The sequence below is a fragment of the Vavraia culicis genome (genome assembly GCF_000192795.1).
Source record: "Vavraia culicis subsp. floridensis unplaced genomic scaffold supercont1.67, whole genome shotgun sequence".
In the NCBI taxonomy this organism is placed as follows: Eukaryota; Fungi; Microsporidia; family Pleistophoridae; genus Vavraia; species Vavraia culicis.
This window is the reverse complement of record NW_007360670.1, coordinates 1-22,902: the sequence shown is the minus strand read 5'-3', so window position 1 is coordinate 22,902 and position 22,902 is coordinate 1. Positions and strand designations below refer to the sequence as shown.

Below are 22,902 nucleotides of genomic sequence, written 5' to 3'. Positions count from 1 at the left end.
CGGAGAAAGTTCTCAAAGCAACACTTTCATATATCCTGGTATGGAATTAGTCGGCCATCCTACACAGTTGACCACGTGTAGCGATGAATCACGAGAACATGCACAACATGATTGTGAAAGTGCGGGAACGAGCAGCTCAAGAAAACGCAAGAGAGTGAGCGGACAATCGAATGAAGATCACTCAAATAAGCTTGAAAAGTTGCAAAATGTCATTTTTAAAGTGATAAATAAGAGAGAATGTTTTGCACAAGAATATAATCAAAAAACAAAGAATAACCAAGGAGATTTGGAGTTGTCCAGGTATTTTGATAATCTAAAAGAAATGTTGGTTAAGTTTACAGATGATACACACAAAAATAAGGGAAAGATAGTTAATACGAGAATAGATAATTACGGTAGTTTGTCACTAATTTCCGAATATATTACGTTTAGAACAAACATATTTGTTCAGATGAAAAGATTTTCAGTGTCAATTGAAAGATTAAGTTCCGATAAAGTGGCTGTTTGCTGTGGGGGTGTGAATAAAATTTCTGAGCTGCTGAGGCTTTACGCCAGATACAACGATGAACTTTATTCTATGCTAACAACGAATTCGAAGATAAGTGAGGCAGAGTATTTTAGTAGTGAAAGTGTGAAATGTGTAGGTTGTAGGCATTATCATCCTAATAGCTGTTTTATTATGCAAAATGTGATCGATAATTTATTTGAAAACTCATTAGAAATGCTGTACGGAAACAAAGTTATTGACAAGTGTTTGCTTTTTTCCGAGTTTACAAGCCTTTGTGGGTATTTTATACAGTTCCGCAATTATCGAAACAAAAAACTTCGTGATAAAGCGATCACGATATATATTGCCAGCAGAATTGAAAACATTGTGACATCATGCATAAAACTGAGGAATGGAGGAGATGATCAATATAAGAACAAACAGAATCTGCTGATACAGATCGATTATCGTTCCTTTGTTCGTAAATTTCTGTTTTCGCAACTTCTTAGTGTGTTCAGAGTTAAGTCAAGCGTTATTTCAAAGTACATATTTTTTTCCGAGTTGGAGTATACTTGCTCAACAGTTTGTGGTGCGAGTAATCCTGATACTGTTTGCGATACTTTTTTGGAGGGATATGAGCCTCTATTTTTTTTGCTGTCTGGTTTATTTGATAAGATTAGATTCACAAAATATAGTTCAAAAGCTACTTGGGATATAAATCTAAGCATGGAGCACTTAGATGGAAAATACATTCTTAAGGAGATTCTTCGTATCTATTCACGTCATATGAAAGAGAGATTAGGACAAAACGTGAAATGGTTGTATGGATATATTGGACGGTATCTCTCCACAAGCTATTCTGAGAGGCGAGATGAAATACTCAATAAAATTGAGGAATTGAATTATAACAACTCTGAACCTATGGCACAGCAAGTTTGTGATCTTTATAAGTGTGTTAGAGGACATCTGGAAGAGTTGATACGCCAGTAAATAACACCCAGATATGAGAATCATAAGATTAAATAGTATTTATGGATTTGTGTTGTCTAAATATTACATGTGTTTTTGTAGTAGTTTTTACATCTGATATTACGATTTATTATTATTGTGAACAGACATCAGATGATATCATCATCGCATGAGTAAAAAGACAACTCAGAAGCTGATTGTTCGGTTCTGTGAAATAGATTATTTGACCCTTCGAGAAAAATAAAAAATTTTGTTTCACGTATTTGCACTGCATGAAGAGTCTAAAGTTGTTGTACAACTCATTCTTTCTGAGATGCACTTAGTCATCATTTACAAACAATATTTTCATCCTATTTTTATTTATTCAACCCCTATCATTATTTGGTTGGCTGTTTTTATGAACACCACCACGTCTAATCAAAGTGCATGAAATAAATAACATATCAGCACTTTTAACTTTTGTTTGACTTCCTCAACATTGTAACAAATTACGATGACATTTACAATATATTTAGATTATTTACCAGAAAAAGAATAAAATACAAAGAAATGGATGTAAAAGTGAGTTTTTGGTCAATGTAACAGAACATAACATCACAATCAAATTGACAATTTGGTGAACATTTTGTATGTTCTCATCATTGACTAACATTCATTTTTCTGGAAGAAATAAAACTATAAATAAGTTGAGAAGTCGATGCATTATGTTTCCAGATTTTGACAATACGCCGACTGAAAAGTTTTTGGTGGAAAAAACACAATTGTTAAATCCTGGTGGTTTTGTCTGTGTTGTAGATAATCAGCTGATTGTCTACCGCGGCAAAGCTTTATTTATAGATCGGATCTACGAGAGTCTGCAAAATGTTCCTGTGCTCTGTGCACAGTTCTTAAAAAAGCACTTCGATATTGTGCATGTTCTAAAAAAAGTATAGGGCCAAAATAATAGTACCAGTAGCAGTAAAAAATAATCAGACAATATCTCTACACCGACATTCCATATCACTATGTGTACACGAACAGCCGATGGGTATTGCGTCAGCGGGGCGAGGACAAAGTCATTACAAGATTGTATGCGGTCAATCCAGAGGAAAAGGAGAGATTCTATCTGAGAATGCTCTTGCTCAATGTGAGAGGTGCCACGTCATTCGACGACTTAAGAAGTGCCAACAATGTTGTATATGGCACATTCGAGGAAGCAACAAGGGCAAGAAATCTTTTGCAGGATGACAGTGAATGGAAGAACGTGCTGGGCGAAGCTGCAATGACAGAGACATCTGACCACATCAGAAAGCTGTTCGCATACATCTGTGTGTTCAACAGACCGCATGATGCACTTAGGCTGTTCAACGACTATGTTGACGATATGTGCGATGACATCGTTAACGAGATATATGGTGATGTTGCCAACATGGCTGACAGCGAAGATCTGACGAACAGAACTATACTCACAACAAACAACGATGCTGCAAAGGAAATCAATGATAGGGTCCTTGACTTGATGATCGGCAACGAAGTGACATACACGAGTGCAGACTCTATTGTCACAGAGGACAATGATGTTGTTGCAAACTATCTGCTAGAGTTTTTCAACAAGCAGCAGCCTTCAGGAATGCCACCGCACAAGTTAGTTCTAAAAAGGGTGCGTTGATAATTCTATTGCGCAACCTTGATCCAGCCAATGGCCTGCTCAATGGCACACGCCCGGTGGTTGATGAACTTCACTCAAACTTCATCATAGCTACTATTGTAACCGGATCCAGGAGAGGTAGTAGGGCAGTGATACCAAGGATCGACATGGCACCGAGCGAGACACAGCTGCCGTTCATACTCAAGAGAAGACAGTTTCTTGTTCTTCTTTCGTTTGCGATGACAATCCACAAGTCACAGGGTCAGTCATTTGACAAGGTAGGTGTTTATCTGCACAGCCCAGTCTTTGTGCATGGTCAGTTGTACGTAGCTTTGTCGAGAGTGCGCTATGCAAAAGGTCTAAGGGTGTATGTTGCTAACAATGGAGACCAAGGAAAGCATGAGAATGGTAAAGTATACACAAGAAATGTTGTATACAATGAGCTATTGGAATGAAAGTGATTTATTGATTTTGTAACCACAGAACAGTTAGTAGAAAGGAATGACCTGATGTCCTAGTCACATTTAAAAGCGCAGTCTTGATATACTACCCATTCATCACCCGTTTTTGAAAAGCGAACTGGTACAGTTAGTTTCTTACAATCAAAAAGATATATGATAACTGATCAATTCCTGTAGAATAGATTTATACAATCGTTGATAAATGAAATCTTTTACCACGCATTCCTGTATGGATAAAATGATATAACCGCAATTTAGTTTACTTTTCCGAGTCTCATACAGGTAATTTATATGAGAAGAATGCAAATATACATGTTTCAAACAAAAAGTTGACCTCAACTCCTCTTTATAAGAGTGGCAAAATATGAGAAGATAGCGAGAAAAAAGAAAATAATACAATAAAGAAGAAATCAGGTCTTGACAAACAATTAGTCTTCTCTATTCCATAAATGAACTTATTGCAGCTAGTGAATGACTAGAAATACGTAATGCATTGTTTTTTTGAGAAATAAAAACTAATACTATATTTCTGAACATTATGTAGATAACTCATGAGTGAGCCTACGTAAGCGATTTATAATAGAGTAAATAAGATTGATTTAGCGATAATGGGAACAAATACTAAGCTTGATCGGGATTTTGTGCCAACTACAATACTACTGAGACAAAAAAATCTTTAATACAGCGAGATTTTACGTCAGAAGAAAGAAGTCGTTTCACCATACTTGTGTCATATTTTATTATATTATCTCCTTGAACATTTGCGCACCCGATCAAGCTACAAATACAGCAGTGGTCGAATTTTGAAGACATTTGTTATATTTTATCACATCGCGAGAGTTTAATTGCAAAAATGCTTCGCTCTCACTTCACAAGAACTATATCACCGAGGTAAAATTATTCTGAGAGTTGAGAACCGTACGGGTCATGATCAGATAAAACACCAAATTTATTTTAGAGAAGTAGTTTTTCAAATAATTTACTATCTTTTACCAATAAAAATTAATTCATATTGATTACATTATCCATTTATGTCAAGAACTTCCCACTATGGAATTATATTTGTTATATTTGAGCTTTTTTTGGAGGGAAAAAACAAAAGCGAGAATTCATTTAACAATATGAAAAAACAAAATAGTGTGGTATAGAACGTTCTCAACCAAATAAAATAGCACCTTTTAACAACATTTTATTCTGCTTGTGGTAATGATGCACGCGGTACCAATATCACATAAAATTTGTTATATAGGTGTGTACTAGCTTAGATAATGCTAGCTATATTATACACAGTTAGGTGTAAAGACCACACTCCACCTTTATCAATCTGTCATTTATTTATCAGCACATAAAAGAAAGCAAAAGGAGACCCTCAAAAAATGGGACAAGAAGACAAAATTGCAGAAGTAAGTAGAGCGCACGGGACGGATAATGTACTCGATAAATTGGAGAATGAGATTGGGATGGAAGTTGTTGAGGATGATACCGTCGGTAAGTATGGAAGTGTGTTTTATTCAGATAGTTTCGGGAGTGACATAGGGTCAGTGGGTGTGCGAAGTGAGCTAGGAATGGAGAAAAAATGGGCGTGTGGGAGGGGGAAGGAATGTGCAATTCAGGTATATGATGAAAGTACAGCAAAAAATGGCGAGGAGGAAGGGATATGGAAGGGAGAAGACAATGGTGAGTGTGGGAAAAATCAAGAGGAGCGAGAGATAGGACAAATAATTGACAAAAAGCGGCAAATGAACAATGACGTGTGTGGGAAGGTGCCTAAAACGGAGAGAACAGACAGTATAGATACCGATAGGAGCGATGGAGCAGCTGACAATGAGTATAGTGGAGCGCCTAAAGGAGTAGTGATATCTGAGAAAGAAGTGTGTGCTGAAAGTAAACAACCAAAGCGACAATCGGTCGAGAATAGCGATGAGGGCGATGCCCATGCTGCTAGCAGTAGAGTCTGTGAAATGAGTCGATTCGTGCGGCGCGTAGTGTCCAATGTGAGCGGGAAAACTAAAATAGCGCCAGGAAATGATCGGATCGCTGATCACAGGTTCAGAAGCAAGTTTAAAGTCGAGCATATCACGTTTAAAAATTATCAGGATAAATTCATACGCTACGATGATATTTCGCCTGTTGAGAAGTATGAGCTATACCGCTATGCGGTATTTATGCTCTCCTCCGCTGTGTCTGGGAACAAACTCTCGTTTCTCAAAAAAATGATGAAATTTGGGAATGAAGATAGGACAGAGACGAGCCACATACACCCGTTCATATTCAAAATCATGGATTTTATAAAAACAAAGCGCGCTAATTATCACGGCATATTCAGGTGCTCAGGTGACTACCGCGCGAGTCTGCTTTTGTATGACAGGTTCATGGCTGGTGAAACGTTCGATCTCGATACCACGGATGTGAGGAACACAGTTGCATTTTTCAAGATTTACCTGAAGAAAAAGGTGAATGGAATTTTCTCATTCGATATACTTGACTCGCTGTATGAGACTGCCAAGCACAAGTCGTCACCATCTATCAACTATTTGCTTTTTTATCTCCCGTTTTGCTTTGTCGGCGATAAAAGGAAGTTTCTTATAAGCTTGATAGAAATGTTCAAAGAGATTGATCAGCACAAAGATGAGAACGACATGCCCATTCCCAACCTGGTGCGGTGCATAGCTCCTTCTCTGTTTCCCGATACTCGGCTCAAAAGTATCGAGACTGTGTTCTACCAGGCGTGGGCGGTGCAGAAGCTGTTTGATATTGATTTAGTCAAGGTGCCTAAGCCTTTATTGGAGTTCTCACACGTTTATGTGGTAGAAAAGAGCTCTTTTTCGATCTGCTAGTGAAGGTGGTGAATCAGAGGTAACGCAGTACATTAGGCTAGAGTTTGAAAGAGTGAGCAAATATCTCGATTATTATTTGCATTGTATTCGCATACAAAGCTTCTAAAATGCTCGGTTTATTACCAGTGTCTCGCCTATGACGGGTTGTAATGCGCCAAATACTTGTGAATGATAAATTTGAGCAGGTGTCAGAGTAAGGCTGATCCATCGGCCTAACTTTATTAAAGTACTTTCATTAATCCGAGCAAGTAAAACGATTCTGCATTGTTACTTAAGTTTGATGTATTTGGTGTTAATCATTGGTGCACTAGATCAGAAACACCGGGTTTTCCATTATCAATTGCTAAGTAAATACAAGCATTTTTTGTAAAAAACGGTACTGCAGCTATGATGCGTCTTAATGTCGCATTCCTGATTACGTGTTTATCTTTTTGGTGCACTTTCTGCATGTTAACATTGCTGTAATACTTTACATTCTGAATTTTTTATGATCTTGATTACATATGCACCGATATTTCTTTTGTTTTACAAAAGGTAAATTTATTGTCTCGTCATTAAATATTCTTTTTATTAAAAGATAAGCTAGGACTTACTTATTTGTGCGTATGCAATAAATCCGCTTAGGTTTGTTATCTTTTTATTTACAGGACAAGAAATAAAAACTAAGGCGAACTATTTGAATCGCATTGATCTTTTATCCAACTTTTTACACAAATTTGTATTTCTGATAATAGGACCACGATTGACAGCGTGTTGTGCAGTGCATAAACATGAAAACGGTTCCAAGCGACGATAAAAAAATTAAAAAGTGGATGATTTGTGGAAAAATGACGTATGAATGTGAACGATGAAGTCCTGATAAAAAAGAGAAGAGGTAAAGTTTATCCCAGGTTTTGCATATTTGGTACATGCAAAAATTAGAAATTATCAGTTGAATGGGTTCTGATGAATAACTTTTTCGATAATTCTTGAAATGCCCGAAGATGAAGCATCTTTATCAAAGAAATTTGATAAAATATTGTTACTTCGAAGATTCCGTATAAAAATACGACAAAGTGTTTGTCAGCAGTTTAAATTAACTAAATTAGTGGATGTTGGTCATGGCACGAGCGGTTCCATATTAATGTTTTTAATAACAAAAATGGAAATGTAGAGTCAGAAGGCTACTTGCGGAGTTGTATCAAACTTAGATTGCAACGAATCAAAAGCATAGGATATGGAAAAAAGTTTCGGGATGGCACCGATATTGCCACACAACCTGCCGCCTAAAAATCATTCCCTAACCGAGAATCGAACTCGGGCCGCCGGTGTGAAAGACCGGTATCCTAACCTCTGGACCATTAGGGATTAACTCATCTCAATCAGTTCCTTCATAACAAGTATTTATATAGGCATAGTTCTATAAAACGATAGTAGAGAAGAATGATCAGACAATGGTAAGTATCATCGGTAAATTTGCACTCATACCGTGTAGTATTTATTTATCTCATGGCTTGTTGGTATGAAGTAAAAACTTTTATGAACTGCTCAAGCCTTTTCTTGGCAACAAAGTAACACAAGATGAGCAATACTACTAAAATAACACCAAGAACTAACAATCCTATCGTGAATAGCAACATATCATCATCGTTGAACGACCATGTAACAGTGTTTTGGTTGTTAGAAGAAGTTGTTTCTTTTATTACCAGCTCATCAACTACTGGATCAACAACAGTTTCGTTTGTAAATTGCATTTAAATTGTGTCACTGTTGTTTAAATATGCTGTTAATACATGTCATGGCCTGAATAGTACAAATTTGAAATAAAATAATCGATTAGAGATGTATGATGTATATCGATGATAAAATTTCACTAAGTTATTTAGCGGTAGTATTTTTGAATCTTTCCACGAAAGTGGGTGACTGTGCCGGAGCAGCATTAGGACAGAAATATTTACATAACGCAAGTGCTGCCCGGCCATTGGTACAAAATTGGTTTGAGAGTCTTCGATACCCTCATAATCTACATCACGTGTAATGTAAAATGGTTTATTGTTTCGTACCAAATGCTTTTGGTTAACCAACTAGTAAAATAATCTGCCGCTTCAGTGTTTTTCAGGCCATCACATTAATCAATGGGAGCGTAATCGCAGGGACATGGCCTGCGCTAATGAAAACGAGCATTATTTAGATTTTTTACCAGATTTACATGTTACCAGTGATACAAACAACAACGGTACAGTTGTGTTCTCATCTGCACATACCATTTCTTATCAAGCAATTCAATTACTGTAATTATTATTCACATTACTTCTGATTGCCAACATTGAATAGAGCAGCCTCCTTAAGCAACAACAATCATTTCGTGATAGGTACTGCATTCCAATCTAGTAAAATAGGACCCCGCAAGAACACCTCATGAGATATTGAAGTTAGTTCTGCCGTTTATGTCCTTAATTATACATTGATAAATCGTATTACCAACTATCATAACGTTAACAAATGGAATGAAGTTTGTTTATTGCCAAATACTTCCTATATCACAGTTCACTGACTCATTTACAGCAAAATGATCACGATATGAGATCTACGGCTGTGCCAGTCACCGCTTTGATTGATGCTTGCATTTTTAATTGCAAGAACGATCGTACTACGTTATTAAGTCATTTCCTTGTATCGATATATCTCAATAAAAGCATGATTCTTGCTTTACAGCACCAAAAACCTGTCTACCGATAAAATGCACAAATTTTTTACCCATTTATACACCACCCCAGAATGTCTCAACAGCCCAATGCGGACCAGCTTCTTGCGTCCATTCTGGCACCAGCTTCATTAACAAGGTATAACCGTATAAAGCTGTACAACAAGGATCGTGCCAAAATAATAGAAAAAGAGTTAGTGGAACTTTATAAAAGTGGACGTGTGCAAAGACAAATAGATGAGGATGAATTTGAAGAATTTGTGGGTAGTTTGTGCGAGGAGAGTGCACCACGTATCATTATGATGAGAAAACGGAATGAAGGCGATTTGTAGATTGCTGTGGTATTAAAGATTCTTTTATTGTGTGACTGCTGTGTGAAATCACGACATATAGTTAAGTGTTTGAAATATGGTAGCGTATTCGTTCAATTGTAGTAGGTTCTCATGCTATGTCAGCGCCATTTATATATTGCTGGTTTTTTACCAAAAATGTATTTATTCATGACTTTGTAACATCGTTGGTAAATATGGGAGGATTTACCCTAAGGATTCAGATATCAATGTATCACTACCACAACAAGGGATGATTTATTTGTATGATGAACTCGGCTCGCTTTAGCTGTATGCTCCGTTCTACAGGTAACTCATAAATTATTACCAGCACGAATTTCTCCATCAAGACGATTCTTGTATCTTCCCGTCAAAATCCCGTTTACGATCCTACTCAAGTACAAATTTTCTTCATCCTTTTTGTACCAACCCAAAATCGTTCGAAACTCCCTTTCTAAGATATGGTGGTACGCCTCATGAAAGAAACCCCTCAGAATTAAAATTTTTAGAACCATTACATCCTCTTTAACAGCGCATTCAACAAAATTATGGAGCTTTGCCACGTGCTTGATATCTTTTTTCCTTCTCTTTTGATATGCTTCAATAAAATAAATCAGCACCAATCTTCTATCGTTTTCCAATTTGTACCCCGTTTTGTTCTGCAGGTATTCAATTGATGCCTTGAAATACGGCAGTGCCCTAAATTTTATGGGGATTTTGAGAGGATCGTTAAGAAAATCAATGCTTTTGTCTTCGTAGTGTTTGTTCGGATCGCTCTGTATTAGATGTGCCAGACTGTTAAACTGTGGAAAATAGTAATTTAACTCCTTGATATACGCACGCACCTCCTTATACTTGCTATGTACTATCATGTCGCACAAGCAATTGTAGTTTAGCTTGTTAAGAATTTCTGTGGCTCTCTCATAATCCAGGCTGGCGCATTTAAGGAATACCATGAAATTTTTATATGTCTGCGTTGTTTGATTTTTATCTTCTACAATTAAGTCGTTCACCGACACGGTTTGTATTCTTTGTTCCATACAAATAACGATAAGTGGCGTTAATACCCGCTTATTGCGAAGAATATTTATCTGTTCGCTCTGGTCCAGGTGTTTAACAAGATCGCAGAAATACGACGGACTTACATTAAATAGACCGGACATAATTTCTTCAAAAAACAAAAAAACAGAATACATTTTCGGGTAACATATGCTTATATTGTTACGCTTGATAATTTTTTTCATACCCAGCCGCTTTAAAACGTGCTTGAGTACCTTTGTAGGCGAATAATCGAATGATGGGAGGGTATCAACATTTTTATCGTGGAGTGAAAGTATGAAGCCCCTTATGTCGCTGTTTTCTGTCAAGTATTGATTAATTTTCCTCAAACTCATCGACACTGTTTGGGATGAGGGCTTCAAAAAACAGTTTGCCATCAGTGTTTAGAAGCACCATGAAGAATTTATAATATAACGAAACAAATTAATGCGATGTAAGTTAATAAAGCTATTTTTTAACGATTATAGTTTCATGATGGTTCAGAAATGTTAATGTTCTGGTTTTGACTATGACTAGTGTAAATGACACAGAATTACCGGGTATTCTTCTACTAAATATATATTTTAATATAAAAGAAAAAAGAAAAAAAGATCTAACGTTTTCCCAGCGCGAACTATGCCACGAAATACTGAAGACCTGTCTACTACCACGATCATCAACAGGTTATACCATAATAAAAGTCGATTCCTAAACTATCTTGCTCTCGCTTCTATAGACGAATATGAATACAATGATAATCGTTATCTTTATTTGAGTATTTTGGGTTCGTCGTCGAGTAGCAACTCGAGTGCCTAACTAATGGAGATGTTTACAGTTCTGATCTCATCTAACAGCTATTGCATATATTCTGTTTACTGCTCTCTTCAATAAATCATTTTATTGTTTTAGATGTAGACTCTTGCAAGATATCTTGTTTAAAACTTTTATTCCATCAATATGGCAGGTGCACCAAAATTAGGGCATCAGCAGGTTTATTTTTATGTCTGACGAAGTGTCATCGTCCATATATTCACAATCATGCTATTTTAAACCCGTACATTTATCCTTTATACATGATTATATGATACATATTAAGAAGCGTATCGTTTGCATCTCAGGATTTTTTTCTATATTGGTATTCTAAACCCTTCCAATGTCATTGTTATCGTATGACATACTCATACTTGTTCTTTAAACCGGTAAATAAAGTTATGATTAAAATTACTCCGTTAAAATACGAAGCTGCCGTCTAAAACATCTTTAAATGCACCAAATTATTTATTGATCCGTATAAATAACATGGCAGCTCCATAGCTGGTCGGTCACTGTCCAAGAAAAATAAAAATTCTTTGTTCCGCAGCTTTACACGCAACAAAGAATACAATTATTATGTAACTCATCTGTTACAAGACATGCTGAACCGTTATTTACAGACGAAATTAATTTGCATGCTTACTAAATGAGAATTAGTTCATTAACCTTTATCACAAAATTCAAAACAAGCGAAAATATCAAGAAGCCAATGAAACAACAACTTAACAAAAGGCATACTAATAGGTAAATAAACTTTGTTCCGTTTTGTAAACGGAAATGGCAAACCTAATAAACTTGCACTAGTTTGTTACTGTTGACTCATAAAATGCTGCCATATTTTGTGCCTCAACGTAATGGTTTAGTATATCAATACTTAAGATTCCTTATTCCGCCCAGCACGCTTTATTCTTTATCATCGCGTACTTTCGTTCCTTCTAATAAAAGAACAACCTTCTTCTAAGCACAGCCATTATGTCTTGTAATGAAATGAGTAGTGGTAAACAAAAATAGATTTGGTGAAAAGGGATGAATAGCAGAAATGAAATTACAATACCAATATTTATATCTTTATGTAACAGATTGGTTGTAAAACATTCGGTAAGTATTTATTTTGTAGGACCCGCATTCTCGATGTTTTGTTGAAAATTATACAATTTGCTCGAATTGGTAAAACTTTATTTTCTAATCCGTATGACACGCTAGATTTAAGTGCAACTATTGGACACTCAACTCTGCTTTATTTCCAATACTTAGTTGTTGAACTCTTCAATTCTCACGCTATAATTTACCTATCATGGTACTAACATCCTTTTCTATCGCCTTTACGTCATTTCGAACACTCAGGAATGTTTTAACAGTGTTGTCGGTATTTATATAACTTACATCACATCCAAATACCAGTTTTCTAAAGTCGTTCATGCAAAAGAGTGTCTTCTGCCTTGCCATCACCGTTATTTTCTGTTTCATTTACCGCATATTATCGAACCAACGACCTTTTGTCTACATATCCCTAGTGCTGTGCACGGCTTTCGCTTTGATCCTTAATATCGTACGCATTGTATCTTGGTTAACCGTAGTAACACTGCCACTTTTTTACGAAAATGTTTTACATTACTACACATAATCTGTGAAGCAAAGATCTGCAGCTATGATCGGTCTCAGCATACTTTAAAAGTTTTTTTTTGATGATATTAAGTACGAAATTATAAACAAACGACTTTTAGTCGAAATCACAGTACATAATACGCTGTTGTTGAGCAAAACATTAAGTTTCCTACCAATATAAATATTTGTTCTATCTATGAGCATGCAGTACAACAAAACAGTTTCAAATGTATCATAAAACTGATCAGTAAAAATTTAGTAATACAACAGAAAGTACTCCGTAAATTAGTCTGATATTGAATGGAAGTATAGGTGCGAATCTTCCCGTATCACTGACATGACTTTGACACTTTACTACCCTATTTTACCAATTGTCAATTAGTCGTCTATGTGCCATGAAAAAATATATAGGCAATGTATTCGTCGATGTTGAAAAGGATACTTTATTCGGTATTTAAGGAATGTTTTAACGAGCATATAGCCAAAAGTAAAGCTATATTGTATGACATGTCATGGTTTTTTATTTACCATTATCGATTAAAATAATTTCTGTATTTTTCTTTCATACATATTCTAATATAATAGCATTCTTTTGCAAGAATACTCTTTTTACATATCTTTCTACTTGTATAGTAGTATTGCGAAACCACAGTTACAAAGCATTTGTTAATTCTCACAAGTATAATTTCGTGAGCAGTATTTTATCAGAGAGCATGGCATTGATGAGTATCTGGCTCAGTGGTCATAAGTTCTTATAATTGGAGACAGTTGACAAAGGAGACACGCTCCAACCTGCATACACGCAATTATTGAATAGCTCTTTCTCAACAACCATACATCATCCGAGAAGAGATGACAATTATGAAAAGCACACATATTAAATGTTATTCCCCTTAAACAGCAACATATATCAATCGGTATATTTTAATAGGCACGAGCACACTCCTTAAAAGCAACACGCCATACACCTCTGCTGATAAAGAGTACAGCGATGATCAAATACACCCAAACCTTTCCTTTTTAGTATCGATGAGAACACCAAATGTCATTTCAAAGTATTTTTAGCGCAGATCAGTTCAAAGAATATATCATCGATCATATACACTGCTACTACCGTAACAGAATATCACAACCACGATGTCAAACACGGCAAATTGATCTTTGACAACCAAGCACAGTGTTTTAGACTGCTGCGTACCAGCATCCAAACTTAACACACTTTCATTATAAAAAAAGTTTTATCACTGATCTCTTCTGTTGAGTGACGAATAAAATCGTGTTATAGAAGATGATAAATAGGAACTAATAATATCTGTTGTTTTATACGTCTATAAACAAACATAATTTGGTTTGTATCATCCTTTATAATAACTAATCTTTATTTATGTATCATTATGTCCTTTACAAATACTAAAAAATTTACTTCTCCTTTGTTCATGGCGAAGATTGAAAGTTTTGGATGCAAACATTACAGAAGAAAGTGTTTGATCATTACAGACTGCTGTAAGCGCACATATCCATGTAGACTTTGTCACAACCATAACGAGGACCATAAAATGATTAGGCACAGAACGAAGTATATGCTGTGTTTGTGTTGCGGAATGATACAAGGAGCAAGCCAATACTGTGTCATGTGCAAGGTAAAAATGGCAAATTATTTCTGCAAAATTTGCAAGTTTTGGACGGATTCGCTTGGTGTATTCCATTGCAAGCAGTGCAAGGTTTGTAGAGTGGGGAATAAGAAGAACTTCTTCCACTGCACTGGATGCAACGCATGCCTGCCCAGAGAACTGCTGAACAACCACAACCATGTAGAGAACACACTGAAAAGCACCTGTCCTATTTGCGCAGAGTTTATGTTTGAAAGTGTGAACGATGTGGTGCTGCTGAACTGTGGCCATTCAATCCACTTTGCCTGCTTCAAAATTTACAAGGAATCATCGTTTCAGTGTCCCGTGTGTCTGAAATCGGCCGGAGATACAAAGGTCCTGAACGAACGAATCGATTGCATACTGAGCAATAATGTTGGCCTAAATGCCAAACGACAAAACTACATGTGCCAGGTATCGTGCTTCGACTGTCAGTCTGTGAGCAAGACTATCTACACATTTCTATACAACAAGTGCGCCAAATGCGGATCTTATAATACACGTATCAACGAGCTTTATAAGACAGAATAATTTCATAGAGAATATATCACAAAAAATAAATAAAACTGTTTAGGAGGATTAGAAAATGCACATTTTTATTTGATGAAACATCGAAGACCAATCAACTGTCCCTTTCAAACAAATAAACAGCCCGCCCAAGAGAATAAATGTGCATGTTGATAAACTGAAAAACTGTGCTCTATCGCAGTGAACCAAAAAATACGATTTCAGACAGGGTAGTGCATCAGATGATGAATAACAACTTTTAGCAAAAAAAATAAATGGTACTGAGGAAGAACAAGCAAGTCAATTGAATAAACAGGCGTATTTTTGTTTTGTTCCGTAAACGGAAGTATCGAGATTATTTAAAAAATAAAATTGGTTGAAAACCACGTTCATCCACATGTGCAATAGTTATGCATTAAATTCACACTTTGCGTACGATATGATAGCATGAAGATTTACGGCACAAATTCCCGTAGTTGAGAAATAATGGTGTAAATTAAAGCATCTTCAACACTAAATAAAGATAATTTTCTCGCCATTGCTTTATTGTATTCCATACGTGACACTGCTGGCGAAAAACCTCGTTTTGTTCCTACCGATTGTTGTGCATTATCCAGTTGATACATCCGAATGCTCCCAAATGCCCCGCATGTTCTATAAAAACTGGTTCTATAGATGTCTTTCTGAGTGCGTGGAAGCAATACACTATTCGTTTTTGGACAACGTCTTGCAGACTAAAGCAGCCTGAAAACACAATTCGTGCCATGTTCTGTTTTTCTGCATGGCTTATGGCCATCAAACAGACATTATTCACTATTAGGGAGAGCAGAGATGATAGAATATCATATTTGCTGAACTCGATATCGGAAGAAAGGGAGACTTTGCCAAAGGAACTTGCAACAAGATTGTTAGAAAGCCCAAGAAGATTTCTGGTGTCACAATTTCCATAGATATCATTAATAGACAGATCAACGCCAAAGTTGTTACCCAACGAAGCCATATCAAACATTTTGTCGATGTTTTCTTCCTTGCAAATCAGCCAACCCAGTCCAGCAAATGTGCCTCCTCCGATAGTAGTACCTCCCAACCTTGCAAAATTGTTTTGCGTTAATCTTATTATCGAAATGCCTGACCCAATGTTTACCAGAATGCATTCATTGGTCCGCGCGACTTTGTTCTTATTCATACTGATCGGATTGTACGTGTAGAACTGTTGTATGTCGTGTTCTAAAATGTACTGATACCCTAAATACAATGCCTCCATTTCCGGCAAAATATTTTCATGCGGCAAAAAATTGTGCTTGTACGAACCACCGCCAGTCAACATCAATTTTGCTCCACTTTTTTGTTTAAGCATATTCGACAGCTCAACAACATCCTTTATTTTCATTACAGTAAATTTTGTCTCATTGCCAACGATCTCAACGCATTTTATAAGTGATCCACCGAAATCGATACCAATCATTGATATGGTGCTAAAAACAACGGTCGCAAAAAAAAAAAAGCTCATTTATGTGATTGATAAGTTTCATTCAGTAGAAACTATTTATAACAAATGTTTTATCTATTTTCGGGCTAATTTACTTGCTGAAAGTTTGGAAAAAATATTATTTGGTTAAATAGAAAAGTAAAATTGAGATTGCTTTTTATTTTATACTTGCACTTCGGTACCTTATTTCTTTTAATTTTGGCGTTCAATCTGTTAAATGACAGCGTCTGAATGATAAATGACATGATGGTACTACGGAAAAAGTAACAAGTAAAAACTAACAGCGGATGTTTGTGATTTATAGAACTTGTAGGCTCCTGTTAGCAACTGGTTAGTATTTAGGTTTATTGCGCTCATTAAGTATAAGCACTTCGTTTTGAAAGGAAAAAATGCGTAGAGGCATTAGACTTGATCTTAACAAATATTAAAGGTATGTTTGTGCATGTTCATATATTTAATTGATGAATTTGTCATTGTACATGCAATTACAGCCAGGAGCAGTAATATTTTATAAACTAATAAATCTTTTTTTAATGCATCAAAATTACAACTTTGTTCGTAAAGTGCTAAAAAAATTTACAAAACAGATATGGATCTTAATAAACGTTTATTTGAACACAGAATTAGCGAACATGGTTTGCCATGTCACCAAATGATGGTTAAGGTGGCAAAACGGAATAAAATAAAAAGGTTTAGCTTATTTTACATCAAATTTTGAACTTTATTTTGATAATGCTGTAGAAGAATGATTTTCCTTCTTAGTAAAATTAGCATTTTTTAGCTCAATTATTTAATTATGAATTAATAGTTCCGACGAGTATACACGCATAATTGATGTTATCCTGATTTTAATGAAATTATAAGAGCATGTTATCTGTTGTCAAGAATAGAAATAAAAGTGAAGATTAAATTATTTTTTTTGTCACGTTTTATCTTCTATATCCACAGTACCAGTGTACTCACAGCACTGTGCAGGTTTTTTTATTAATTATAAAATTTGATTTTTTGTATCCCTGCCATGCTAAAGAAACTGAACAAAATACGCAACAAGGTGAGCAAAAGAGGTGCAAATCCTGACGAGTACATTAATGCCGTTAAGTCTTTAAAAAAACAAGATGCTAAGAACAGGGAGGTATACAACGCTGAAATTATTATCCAAAGATTGAACACATCCAAGTCGGCAGAAGTAAAGCACAGACTGATGCGAAAGGTACAAAACAAAATACCCAAATTGAGAGAGGTTGACTCCTTGTATGCACGGTATGTCGAGACATTATCGCTATTGTACGCAGGTAATGAGAAGGGTAGCGAGTCGATGCGTGTTATGTCCGATGAAATATATGAATATGATGCTTTTTATACAAATCTGTTGGTGGTGCAAGAGCAGGGATTGAAAAGAGAGATAAAAGACTTTGATATTTTGAAATATGGCATTCTGATTAAGTTCAACACAGAAACGGAGAAAAAATATTTTTTGGACCATCAGATGCTCCGTGGTGACAGTTTTGATGCCAATTTGGCGAATTATATGACACAACTTGACAAAATGAAAGCAAAGGTAGAGAAAAACATGAGAGAAATGCGTAGCTTTCCTTTGAAAAAGACAAGTATTGTAAATATGAGACGCTTTTTAGAGACATTCTGTGTTTTTCTTGAGCAAAATTATGTTGAATACGAAACCATAAAAGCATTAATGAGCGATGTTTGCCGTATTGAGAAGTTCCTTGATGAAATTGTTTACAGACTTAAATCTGGCCGTAGTAGGTGGGATATTGCCAATTTTAGCTTGGAGCATTTTTCTGAGCTGAATCAATACATTGAGAGAGACCTAAAGCTTTTTGATAGTGAAGGGTTCAATGCAAAAGCGCAAATTTTGGAAAAGGTTGCACAAAATCTCGAGAAGAGGGAGATCCTACCGTTCTTGCCTATCTTCTACGACATAGCGTACGATCATATCCAGTTCCCAGAGATAAATGATGGCAGCTCGTAAAGTAAAGTTTCATTTTCATACATATCGTGTATTTTGTATAAAAAATTGTTCTTAATAGACTCAACAAGGAAAATAGGTTTGTTACAGTGCCGTGTTATTTAGTACAATTTATCATTGTTTTATCTTGGTACAACACGTGATGGTCAGCGTTGTACCATGCAAATGGACAAAATCATTTTCAATATTGCAATCATCATACCAATATTTCATTTCCTAGTAGGAGCAATTTATTTATATTTTCATACAAACCGACATTCTTGCTTTTACTTTTGCTTATATGTTGTTTCAAATCTTTACGATGTATCCGTCCACATTTGTAGAAGGCCTCTTTTGTTCATCAAACAATATTATAGCTTTACAAGCCATCAATTAAGGTTAAGCTACACTAAATTTGGTTGCTACTTCAGTTATTTCTCTTATCAACTATCGATCAAGGCTCTCAAAATTTAGCTAAATAATAATTAAAACCATGTTCGGTCACCACAAAACATTGAACAGTAAAATAGGCTAATATTACACCTATCCTGTATTACCGCCTTACTGTAATTTATTAAATATGGAGTTATCTGACCAGATATTTTATGGAATCAAACCAGAAGGATATTTGCATTGCTACGCTTACTACCATTGATCAAATTAACTTGTCGATGACAAGCTTTTCTATCAAATGGAGATCGGTTTTATCGATATTTCTATTTATAAGGTTTCGATAACCAATGATCAAATTATTAAGTGTGTAGATAATTCTTGAAATGTTAATTTTTTTCTTGTTCTTGAGGTAAATACGCAGTGCAGCGGTTTGCAACTCGGTAAAAAGTTGAGAATCGAGATATTGAAGAAGTATGCTACTAATATCGTGTTTTACACATGAATTGGCAGATAAATAGGTATCTAAGCGTGATGATAAGCTGTTTTGATCGACTGTAATACTCTCTTCATAAATAAACTTTTGTTTGTCCATCTTTTTTTGGTATTTGTAGCATAAGTTCAGTTCGTCATTTTTTCTGAATATAAACATGAGATCGACATTCTCTTCAATCCTATTTTTATACTCTGACAGGCTGTTGATGTAAATACCACCAGAATTTACTACATTTGTGTAAAAAAGTTTGATTTTCATATGGTGAACTGCCAAAAAATTGTTGGCGATCCTGCTGACACCGGTTACATCGAAAGTATAAATGAGTATTTTAAGATTATTGAAGAGCTGAATGCTTAGAATGATTGTTATCAGCTGATCCTGTGCACATATGCTGTTCTTTATACCATCAAAAATATATTTGGTTGTTAATTCTACGCTTGAGGATCTTATACTACGTATCTGTTGGTGCTTTCTCCATGTTTTCAACACACAAAATAGAAGATCACCACCTGATCCTCTTATAAAATGCCCAAGGGCACCGATAAACTCATCATTTGTGTAATCGACACCACAGACTGTGACACATTTCTGTACAGATGATCCTTCGCTTAACCTAAAATAGTAACTTTTTTCAATCTTTCGCTCACTAAAAGCTTCTTGTAAGGATGTAAGACATGCTCTACATTCCTTTGAATGCTTTTTGCAAAATATTAGCTCAATAGCATCTGCCTCATTGTTATAATAGTACAAGAAATTGCTGATTTCCAATATTGTGTCGGGGCTCCTACACAATTTGTTGGTGCATCGGTATGATTTAAACAAGGTATTTGTGTTTATCTGAAACAGAAAGAACTGTCCCTCAACAAAAAATAGTTCGTTGCTGTCTGCATGCCTAAAACAATTGCGCAAATTCAATTTCCTGATACTGCTATTTGTATTTCTGAAGGTGTAATTGATTTTTAAAACCGGACTCAGACAATATCTTTCTTTTCTCTCTGTTGTCTCATCTCCACATGCTGTATGGCAAGGTTGTTTTGAAGAACAGTTTCCCGTGTTGCACGCGTCGTATCCTATACAGGGATTGTTGTAGTTGAACCTGTGCCTTAATATCAGCCTTTTTATGTGATAGCTATACATTTTTATTTCGTTCGCATAATTCGTCACAATTTTTTCGGTTTCTTGTGGATATTGGTGGTAAAGATTTATAAAATCAATGGTAATATCAATTTGCACAAGACTATTGAGTTTAAGACCATTAATATTCCGACTGCTGGCAAGAATTTCTCTCATCATCTTCATCGTTGGTTTATTTTCCATTTATGCATAATGCTACACCAAACAAAAGAAATGCGTAAAATGATAGACCGAATAAAATAGCTGGAGAACTTATTAATAAGGTAACCATCCTATGATGATAAAAGGATGTACTAACATTATGCAATGTATCTAATACAGAAATACGGAGTGGGTACGGATTATACGACATAGATTAATTATTATTGATCGCTATTTAAGATATAAATGGATTATTTTGGCAAGATGGCGTAGCAAATTCTGCCATGATGAAATGCTTATTGTATGAAAACAAATAGCATCTCAAAGAATAACCAATACATACAGCTTCCGAGAGATGTGTTATCATGCGCAACGAATTATTTAATATATGATGTAAATGCTAATGAACAAGTTCTATCTGTAGTATGCAATCGAGTTATAACAAATTTATTAAAGCATTAGCTGTGCTGTCACGTTTTTCAAAAACGGGTGTATGAATGGATAGTAGATCAAAATAGCGCTTTTGAATATAACCGCAACATCAGGTCATTCCTTTCTACCAACTGTTCCATGGTTACAAAATCAATAAATCACTTTCATTCTAGTAGCTCATTGTACACAACATTTCTTGTGTATACTTTACCATTCTCATGCTTTCCTTGGTCTCCATTGTCAGCAACATACACCCTTAGACCGTTTGCATAGCGCACTCTCGACAGAGCTACATACAACTGACCATGCACAAAGACTGGGCTGTGCAGATAAACACCTACCTTGTCAAATGACTGACCCTGTGACTTGTGGATTGTCATCGCAAACGAAAGAAGAACAAGAAACTGTCTTCTCTTGAGTATGAATGGCAGCTGTGTCTCGCTCGGTGCCATGTCGATCCTTGGTATAACTGCCCTGCTACCTTTCCTGGATCCGGTTACAATAGTAGCTATGATGAAGTTTGTGTGGAGTTTTCAACCACCAGGTGTGTGCCATTGAGCAGGCCATTGGCTGGATCAAGGTTGCGCAATAGCATTATCAACGCACCCTTTTTAGAACTAACTTGTGCGGTGGCAATCCTGAAGGCTGCTGCTTGTTGAGAAACTCTAGCGGATAGTTCGCAACAACATCGTTGTCCTCTGTGACAATAGAGTCTGCACTCGTGTATGTTACTTCGTTGCCGATCATCAAGTCAAGGACCCTGTCATTGATTTCCTTTGCAGCATCGTTGTTTGTTGTGAGTATAGTTCTGTTCGTCAGATCTTCGCTGTCAGCCATGTTGGCAACATCACCATATATCTCGTAAACGATGTCATCGCACATATCGTTAACGTAGTCGTTGAACAGCCCAAGTGCATCATGCGGTCTGTTGAACACACAGATGTATGCGAACAGCTTTCTGATATGGTCAGATGTCTCTGTCATTGCAGCTTCGCCCAGCACGTTCTTCCATTCATTGTCATCCTGCAGAAGATTTCTTGCCATTGCTGCTTCCTCGAATGTGCCATATATAACATTGTTTGCACTTCTTAAGTCGTCGAATGATGTGGCACCTCTCACGTTGAGCAAGAGCATTCTCAGATAGAATCTCTCCTTTTCCTCTGGACTGACCGCATACAATCTTGTAATGACTTTGTCATCACCCCGCTGTCGCAATACCCATCGGCTGTTCTGGTACACATAGTGATATGAAATGTCGGTGTAGAGATATTGTCTGGTTATTTTTTACTGCAACTGGTACTATTATTTTGGCCCTATACTTTTTTTAGAACATGCACAATATCGAAGTGCTTTGTTAAGAACTGTACACGGAGCACAGGAACATTTTGCAGACTCTCGTAGGTCCGATCAATAAATAAAGCTTTGCCGCGGTATACAATCAGCTGATTATCTACAGCACAGACAAAACCACCAGGATTTAACAATTGTGTCTTTTCCACCAAAAACTTTTCAGTCGGCGTATTGTCACAATCTGGATACATGATGCATCGATTTTTCAACTTATTTATAGCTTTATTTCTTCCAGAAAAATGAATGTTAGTCAATGATAAGAAAATAAGAACATACAAACTGTTCACAAAAACGTCAATTTGATTGTGATGTTATGTTCTGTTACATTGACCAAAAACTCACTTTTACATCCATTTCTTTATATTTTATTCTTTTCTGGTAAATCACCTCAACATATCGTGAATGCCATTGTAATTTGTTACAATGTTGAGGAAATCAAACAAAAGTTAAAAGTGCAGATATGTTATTTATTTCATGCATTTTGATTAGACGTGGTGGA

General features: G+C 36.0%; 9 protein-coding genes and 1 non-coding gene across 10 annotated transcripts; 5 read left to right on the top strand and 5 right to left on the bottom strand.

The window, feature by feature from the left end:
• Nucleotides 1-1,477, top strand: VCUG_02487 (uncharacterized protein; the record flags this gene model as incomplete). The annotated part of the gene is made up of 1 exon (XM_008077304.1): nucleotides 1-1,477. A coding segment is annotated over one exon (1,477 nt), but the record flags the coding sequence as incomplete, so codon positions are not given.
• A 3,438-nt stretch (nucleotides 1,478-4,915) lies between these two features.
• Nucleotides 4,916-6,740, top strand: VCUG_02486 (uncharacterized protein). The gene has a single exon (XM_008077303.1). The coding sequence runs from the start codon at nucleotides 4,921-4,923 to the stop codon at nucleotides 6,379-6,381; it is 1,461 nt and encodes a 486-aa protein (XP_008075494.1). The 5' UTR covers nucleotides 4,916-4,920; the 3' UTR covers nucleotides 6,382-6,740.
• Nucleotides 6,741-7,656: 916 nt separating this feature from the next.
• Nucleotides 7,657-7,728, bottom strand: VCUG_02829. Its single transcript has one exon. It is a non-coding gene; the product is annotated as a tRNA-Glu (tRNA).
• A 1,410-nt stretch (nucleotides 7,729-9,138) lies between these two features.
• On the top strand, nucleotides 9,139-9,431 carry VCUG_02485 (uncharacterized protein; the record flags this gene model as incomplete). Its single annotated transcript, XM_008077302.1, has 1 exon — nucleotides 9,139-9,431. One exon carries the CDS (start codon nucleotides 9,139-9,141, stop codon nucleotides 9,394-9,396), a length of 258 nt encoding a protein of 85 aa, XP_008075493.1. The 3' UTR covers nucleotides 9,397-9,431.
• A 132-nt stretch (nucleotides 9,432-9,563) lies between these two features.
• On the bottom strand, nucleotides 9,564-10,801 carry VCUG_02484 (uncharacterized protein). The gene has a single exon (XM_008077301.1). It carries the CDS (start codon nucleotides 10,785-10,787, stop codon nucleotides 9,708-9,710), a length of 1,080 nt encoding a protein of 359 aa, XP_008075492.1. The 5' UTR covers nucleotides 10,788-10,801; the 3' UTR covers nucleotides 9,564-9,707.
• A 3,484-nt stretch (nucleotides 10,802-14,285) lies between these two features.
• VCUG_02483 (uncharacterized protein) lies at nucleotides 14,286-15,029 on the top strand (the record flags this gene model as incomplete). The annotated part of the gene is made up of 1 exon (XM_008077300.1): nucleotides 14,286-15,029. The coding sequence occupies one exon, from the start codon at nucleotides 14,286-14,288 to the stop codon at nucleotides 15,027-15,029; it is 744 nt and encodes a 247-aa protein (XP_008075491.1).
• A 370-nt stretch (nucleotides 15,030-15,399) lies between these two features.
• VCUG_02482 (pantothenate kinase) lies at nucleotides 15,400-16,515 on the bottom strand (the record flags this gene model as incomplete). Its single annotated transcript, XM_008077299.1, has 1 exon — nucleotides 15,400-16,515. One exon carries the CDS (start codon nucleotides 16,513-16,515, stop codon nucleotides 15,598-15,600), a length of 918 nt encoding a protein of 305 aa, XP_008075490.1. The 3' UTR covers nucleotides 15,400-15,597.
• Nucleotides 16,516-17,512: 997 nt separating this feature from the next.
• Nucleotides 17,513-18,508, top strand: VCUG_02481 (uncharacterized protein; the record flags this gene model as incomplete). Its single annotated transcript, XM_008077298.1, has 1 exon — nucleotides 17,513-18,508. One exon carries the CDS (start codon nucleotides 17,513-17,515, stop codon nucleotides 18,482-18,484), a length of 972 nt encoding a protein of 323 aa, XP_008075489.1. The 3' UTR covers nucleotides 18,485-18,508.
• Nucleotides 18,509-19,115: 607 nt separating this feature from the next.
• On the bottom strand, nucleotides 19,116-20,663 carry VCUG_02480 (uncharacterized protein; the record flags this gene model as incomplete). The annotated part of the gene is made up of 1 exon (XM_008077297.1): nucleotides 19,116-20,663. The coding sequence occupies one exon, from the start codon at nucleotides 20,661-20,663 to the stop codon at nucleotides 19,116-19,118; it is 1,548 nt and encodes a 515-aa protein (XP_008075488.1).
• A 554-nt stretch (nucleotides 20,664-21,217) lies between these two features.
• Nucleotides 21,218-21,433, bottom strand: VCUG_02479 (uncharacterized protein; the record flags this gene model as incomplete). The annotated part of the gene is made up of 1 exon (XM_008077296.1): nucleotides 21,218-21,433. One exon carries the CDS (start codon nucleotides 21,431-21,433, stop codon nucleotides 21,218-21,220), a length of 216 nt encoding a protein of 71 aa, XP_008075487.1.
• Nucleotides 21,434-22,902: the final 1,469 nt, after the last annotated feature.

Coding starts and splice junctions, on each gene's coding strand:
- VCUG_02486 (XM_008077303.1), top strand. CDS start 4,921: ATGGGACAAGAAGACAAAATTGCAGAAGTAAGTAGAGCGCACGGGACG.
- VCUG_02484 (XM_008077301.1), bottom strand. CDS start 10,787: ATGAGTTTGAGGAAAATTAATCAATACTTGACAGAAAACAGCGACATA.